Source organism: Penaeus japonicus, unplaced genomic scaffold, assembly GCF_977035675.1.
Source record: "Penaeus japonicus unplaced genomic scaffold, GWHDUDI00000001_assembly GWHDUDI00000013, whole genome shotgun sequence".
Classification (NCBI taxonomy): domain Eukaryota; kingdom Metazoa; phylum Arthropoda; class Malacostraca; order Decapoda; family Penaeidae; genus Penaeus; species Penaeus japonicus.
The window spans coordinates 42,803,374-42,810,873 of record NW_028234415.1 but is presented as its reverse complement, the minus strand read 5'-3'; the positions used below and the strand labels follow the sequence as shown (position 1 = coordinate 42,810,873).

At 34.1% G+C, this 7,500-nt stretch overlaps 1 protein-coding gene across 1 annotated transcript in view; it reads right to left on the bottom strand.

Moving 5' to 3' along the window:
* The window catches only part of LOC122267338 (uncharacterized), a 42,391-nt gene that overhangs the window by 298 nt on the left and 34,593 nt on the right, over positions 1–7,500 (bottom strand). Inside the window, exons 7-8 of the mRNA XM_086542958.1 lie at positions 2,043–2,120; positions 1–384 (exon numbers count right to left, since the gene is read on the bottom strand). The exon at positions 1–384 is cut by the window's left edge and continues 298 nt beyond it. Coding sequence (XP_086399084.1) covers positions 88–384; positions 2,043–2,120 — 375 coding nt within the window. The 3' untranslated portion in view covers positions 1–87. The remainder of the gene's footprint in view (positions 385–2,042; positions 2,121–7,500) is intronic.

The window sequence follows — 7,500 nt, the reverse complement described above, 5'->3', positions numbered from 1 at the left end:
ACTAACTCTCTCTCTCTCTCTCTCTCTCTCTCTCTCTCTCTCTCTCTCTCTCGCTCTCTCTCTCTCTCTCTCTCTCCTCAGGGCTTCCTACAGCCTACTGACGGTGGATGGCGGGCAGGACTCCTTCGTCGAGTGAGAGGGCGAGGCCGAGACAACAGTGGAATCCGTCACGTGAGACGCTCGCGAAATCCTCCGGGACTTCCGCAGAGAGCCCTCGCCCACGCCCACGCCCACGCCGCCCCTCACGCTCCCTCCGCCTATTACTCCCCCTCCTCCTCCGACGCCGATGCTGGAGAGGTCAAGGTCACCCTCGTGGTCCTGCAGGTAACCTCTGACCCTGCAACGCTTGAGGCTGTGGAAGGTGGCGACGAAGGGGGGCCATACCTGGGTGGGGATGGGGGGGATCGAGAGGGTTAGTAGATGGAGGGGAAGGGGGGGGGGGGGATAGAAGAATAGGGGGAGGGAGGGAAGAGAGAGAGCGAGAGAGAGAGAGAGAGTAAAAGAAGAGAATAAATGCAGAGAGAATGAGAGATAAAAAAAAAATAAATAGAAGGATGGAAGAAGGGTAGAAGAAACGAGAGAAAGAGAGAGAGAGAGGAAGTGAGAGAAAGAGAGAGAGAGAGAGAGAGAGAGAGATGAAGTGAGAGAAAGAGAGAGAGAGAGAAAGAGAAAGTAAAAAAAGGAAAAATGTAGACAGAAAATGAGATAAATAGGAGAAGCAGACAGAATCCAAACACAAAAATAACACAATATATAACTGATCAATGACAATAACAAAGCCATCAACCGTAGCAAGTATAAACAATCTTAACAAATAATAACAATGAGAAAAAATGGTCACCATCAAATCAACAAATACAAACAATATTCTTAAACATTCAAAATAACTAAACCTCCCCTGAACATCAAATAAACAACGATAAAGTTTCTGACAACATTATCATCAAACAATAACATTAAACCATAACAAAAACAAGCATCTGGCAACATCAGATGCAACTATCACATAAGACAATAACAATAGGCCACAAATAACAACAATGACAATAACAGACTTTCTCATTCTATCAATATACAAATAAAAGACGTGACATCAACATCAACAAAGAATAAGAAAACGAAAGCATCCTGACATCAACAAACAAACGATAAACAAAGGCCCTGACATCAACAAACAAACAAAGCCTCTGACATCAACAGACACAAACAACAACAAATCCCCAACACCAAACAAACAATAACAAAGTCCCTGGCATAAATAAATCCAAACAACAGCAAAGTCCCGACGTCAAAAAGCACAAACAACAAACAAATCCCCTTGACACCAACAAACACAAACAAACACAACCATACAACAAACAAATCCTCTTGACATCAACAAAAAAAACAAAAAACAGATAAATCCCCAACACTAACAAACACAAACAAACAAACAAACCCCCTACACCAACAAACACAAACAAACAACAAATCCCATTGACACCAACAAACACAAACAAACCCAACAAACAAATCCCCAACACCAACAAACACAAACAAACAACAAACAAATCCCCTTGACACCAACAAACACAAACAAAACAAACAAACAAATCCCCTTGACACCAACAAACACAAACAAACATCAAATCCCCTTGACACCAAAAAACACAAACAAACATCAAATCCCCTTGACACCAAAAAACACAAACAAACATCAAATCCCCTTGGCACCAACAAACACAAACCAACAAACAAATCCCAACAACAACAAACACAAACAAAACCAACAAACAAATCCCAACACCAACAAACACAAACAAACAAACCCAACAAACAAATCCCCTTGACACCAACAAAGACAAACAAACATCAAATCCCCTTAACACCAACAAACACAAACAAACAAATCCCCTTGACACCAACAAACACAAACAAACCCAACAAACAAATCCCAACACCAACAAACAAATCCCAACACCAACAAACAAATCCCAACACCAACAAACAAATCCCATTGACACCAACAAACACAAACAAACAACAAACAAATGAAGTCCTACCTCCCTAGGTCTGGCAGAGAGCAGGATCACAGGATACACACAGGTGAGGGCCAATATCTTAAGCCAGTATGACATCACCTGTAGGATTGATAAAGGATAAGTAATGAATAATGGATAATGGGTAATGGGTGATGGTCGTGGTGGATTACGGATGACGGAAATAGGTGAGTGGGTAATGGGGATAATTTTAGCTTGAAAGGGAAGAGGGGTGGATAAAGGTTATAGATAATGGGTAATGGGGATTGTTTTTAAAAAAAATGGAAGAGGGAAAATAAAGGTAACTGATAATGGGTAATGGGAATTGTTGTAAAAGAGATGGAAGAGGAGAAATAAAGGTAATTGATGATGGGCAATGGGGATGATTTTGGCTTGAAATGGAAGAAGAATAAAAGTAACTGATAATGGGTAATGGGAATTGTTTTAAAAGAAATGGAAGAGGGGAATAAAGGTAACAGATAATGGGTAATGGGAATTGTTGTAAAAGAAATGGAAGAGGAGGAATAAAGGTAACAGATAATGGGTAATGGGAATTGTTTTAAAAGAAATGGAAGAGGGGGAATAAAGGTAACAGATAATGGGTAATGGGAATAATAAAATCACAAATGGGTAAGCATTGCAGGTTAATCATCATTACGAGTTGCTTATAATCATTACGGATAATCTATGATAAATATCATGCATAAGTAATGATAATCATTATGAATGATGTTTGATAGTAGATGATGCATGATGGATGATAAATAATCTGAATAAAAGGTGATGAGATCATTAAGAATATTTAGATAAATACATATCAAAAGAATCTCTAAAAACAAATCTGCATGATTCGAGTATAATTAAATTTGCATGATTCGAGTCACATGCTTGTTCAAACACATATGATTTTTATATTCCATGAATGTTCATCACCACATCCTCACTCTATGAACGTGAATGTACACCTTCATTTAAATGTATACACGCGTTAATTGTTCAATCAGATGTATGTACACATTTAATTAATGTTTACACGTTTGATCAAATGCGGGCACGTGTTTAATATTCAATTAGATGTATGAAAACGCTTGATAAATGTGTACACGTTTGATCAAATGTACACACACGTTTCATAAGGGCTTGTTGAATTTTTTTATGTATCCACACAGAAGTTTGTTGTTAATAATCACTTGAAAATTTATGCTTGCATTATTAAACTTATAAGTAATGTAGATAGTCACATTACAAATTATCAAAATGTTGATTTTTTTATGGATAAGTTTGTTGTTAATAATCTCTCTAAAGCATTTTGTGGAGATTAGATTAAACTTATAAGTAATGTAGATAGTAATAGTAATAATGATAGCAATGGTGATTACGATAATGTTTATAATGATAACGATAGAATAATAATAATACTGTTACTATTAATGATAAAGATAATGATATGAATAGTAATAATAATATCAATATTAATAATAAGAAGATATAATAATAATGATAATAATAATAATAATAATAATAATAATAATGATAATAATAATAATAACAGTAATAATATCAATGATAAAGATAATGATATGAATAGTAATAATAATATTAATATTAATAAGAAGAAGATATAATAATAATGATAATGGTAATGATGATGCTCAATATGATGATAATGATGAGGATGATAATGATGGTATACATTATAATAACAATGATACAAATATTGATAACACTGCTAATAATAATAACAATAATAATGATAGTAATACTGCTAATAATAATTACAACAATAATGGTAATGATGATGATATTGAAAAAATAGTCATAGCAAAAATAAAGGTAATGATAACAATAATGATGATGATAATAATGATAATGATAATAATAGTGATAACAATAATAATAATAATGATAATAACAATGATAATAATAATAATAATGATAATAACAACAATAATGATAACAATAGCAATCATAACAATAACAACAACAACAAAAACAATACAGAAAGAAGCAGTAGTCTCCTCATTCACAACAACAACAAAAACAACAAGCAACACAAAAGACGATCATTAATAAATTTCGACCAGTTGTATGCAAATGAGATTACGTAATTTCTGCCTGAAATGTTCAGCAAATGTGAATTCCATTTGAGTTGTTGCAGGACATTTTTTGGTTTCATGTGCTTTGATTGATGTTGCATATTGTTATTATTATAGTTATTACTGTTAGTGTTATCAATGATATTATTGCTATTAATTTATTTTTTCATTATCATTATTATCATTTTTGTTTTATAATCATCATTATCATCATAATTGTTATCATTATCATCATAATTGTTATTATCATTATCATCTGTATTACTAATATTATTATCATTATTTTTGCTATTATCATCATTACTATTGTTATCATCATTATCATTATCATCAGTATGATCATTATTATTATAATCATGATCAGTATAATTATCATTATCATCAATATCATCTTTACCATCATAATTATTATCCTCATTATTCATAATTCATCATTATCATTATTATTGCCGTATTACGATTATAATCATCATTATCACTATTATTGTTATTATCATTGTTAGTATTATCATTACTATGATTGTAATCATAATTATTATTGTTATCATTATTATCACCATTATCTCATCATCATCATTGTTATCATCATAATCATCATTGTTGTTGTTGTTGTTGTTGTAATTATCATTATCATTATTCATATCAATATCATGAATACCCGTATCCTCATTATTATTATTGCTGATATCATTGTCATTATTTTTATCATTACTATTACTATCATCATTATCTTTATGATGATCATTATCACTATCATTGTTTATATAACTATTGTTGTTGATATTATTATCCTTATTATGTTATGATTATGATTATCATTATAACTATTATTAATCATTATCATATATTGTGCGTGCGTGCGTGCGTGCGTGCGTGTGTGTGTGTGTGTGTGTGTGTGTGTGTGTGTGTGTGTGTGTGTGTGTGTGTGTGTGTGTGTGTGTGTGTGTGTGTGTGTGTGTGTGTGTATCTGAGTGTGAGTATGAATATGAAATCTGACTTAGAAAAAAAACGAAGGAAGTATCCTAATATTAGCATGTATATAATAAAACTGCCACAAAATGAAAGAGAAAAACTCGCGACGTTTCGAACTTTTTAAAGAAAGTTCCTCATCAGGCGTAAGCAATCCAAAAAATATATCCTTTTCCATATCCTCTTGACGTCACCAATGTTTCTTTCTTTCTCTCTTTCTTTCTTTCTTTCTTTCTTCTTCGGCGAAAAAAGATCTATATATGTGATGATAAAACCGCGTTCGTCCATTCAATATCCTCTAAGGTCGATATTCCCTTCCTTTGAGTACGAACACGTGAACCTTACCGCGCCAACGCTCGACTAAACATGGCGCTTCTAAATATTTATTCCTTGACTTCCGCAAGATTCTGTGAGGATAGATTTAAATTCGCTCGGATGAATTAAGTCTCTCGCTATATCGCTCTGGAATAATTCAGAACAAATAAACTTGGTATAAAGTTATATCTCGTGAAAGTGTAAACCACGAAAGAAAGATATTATACAAGTGGATTAAAAGTAAACAAAATGTGCGAACGCCATCAGCCTGCATTGTTTGCTTATCCCTTTTTCATCAACTTTCCATCGGGCAACAAATAGCTTTATAAAAAAAAAAAGAAAAAAAAATCTACATTCTTTTTTATTCTGAAACTAATGTTGAATAATTTAGCCCGTAGTTAAAAAAAAAAGGGAGATTGGTTGGCAATTTTTGATAAAAGGATTTTTCAAGAGGTTGGCAAACACTTTATTATCGTGTTTTGAGAATCTTTGTCTTAATAACATACAAACAATATTACTTCGTTTGTCTAAGTTTATCAAGATCAGTAGAGAAAAAGGAAAAATAGACGGTTTTTCTTCTAGCACATATCTTGTATAACATTCATATCAAACGCTTTGTTACAAGTCACGTTGGAAAGTGTTGTGCAATAATAACACGAATGGCCTTGTAGTTGCTGTGGTGTCAAACAGTCGTGTCAATTCTAATTTAATATTCTTTGGTTTCTAACGGCAGGTTGGAAAAGTCTGAATTAGATTGATATTTCTGATAGTATATATTATAATATTCAAATATGGTTGATTTCCTGTTCCTATATTCAAAGCTTTTACTGAATTCTTTATTATATCAATAATGATCTTTACTGATAGATGACGAATGAACTGGTCGATGAATTATTAAATCATCTGACAAAGTGCTGACATACCCTATGATAAACTTGATGTGAAAAACAGAAGAAAGAGTTTGAAGTTCTTAATCCTGCACAAAAATAGGTCGATGGCAGCCCAAGCCTCGAGTGGCAGTGACGTCATAAACCGCCAAGCGAGGACACAGGAGAGAGGGATTGTGGGTACTGTGGCCTACTGTCTTTTGTTTTTCTGTCATCGTTATTATCAATACTACTTTTAGTATTAGTTTTTTATCATTATCATTATCATAATTATTGTTGATTTACAATACGTACTATTTTTGTTTTATTGATTTGTGAGTTCTTTCCACAGTCGCATTAAATGTAGATTTTCTTTTATATTAATTTCGATATATATACATTTTTTCCCAGTAAGAGAAGCTTTTTTTTATCTTTGGACTAAATGTTAATTGGCAATTTACTGAGGTGACAGAGTGATTATCTTTTTCATTTTCTATTTTGGATAAAATATATTTTAAATAAATTTCCCCTTTTTGTTTTCTCTTATGTATGAGATGGGATGCGAAGTGGCACATTAGGTTGACTGAAGCATCGTTGGAAAACCGCTTAAGCGAATGAGAAGGAAAGAGAGAAGGAAGGAGAGGGTAGAAGGAAGGAGGAGGAGAGAGGAGTAGAAGGAAGGAGGGGGAGGGGAAGGGGAGGGGGAGAGAGGAGTAGAAGGAAGGAGGGGGAGGGGAGGGGGGGAGGGAGAAGTATAAGGAAGGAGGGGGAGAGAGGAGGGAGGGTAGGAGAGAAGTAGAAGGAAGGAGGGGGAGGGTAGGAGAGAGGTAGAAGGAAGGAGGGGGAGGAGGAGAGAGGAGTAGAAGGAAGGAGGGGGAGGAAAAGGGAAAAGGAATGAGAGAAGGAAGGAGGAATGGAGGAAAGGTATGAGGGAGAGAGGGCCAAAAGGGAGGGAGGATGGAAAGGGGGAAGGAAAGATGAGAGAAAACTAATACAAAGAATAAGATTGAATATGCCTACATGTAATAACTGAAAAAAAAATGTTTTCTTCGTGTTAAATGTAATTAAAAAATAAACAAAAATGTTAATCTTCAAAACATGCTACTTATTGCATAATTACAGGCTGTGCGGGCTTACGATATCGTAAGGTGTTTTTAATATCCGGACCCAGGGATGGTAATAGTCGAGTCCGCCATATACAAATTTCTCTGTACCTGGAATTTGTATGTGTGTATA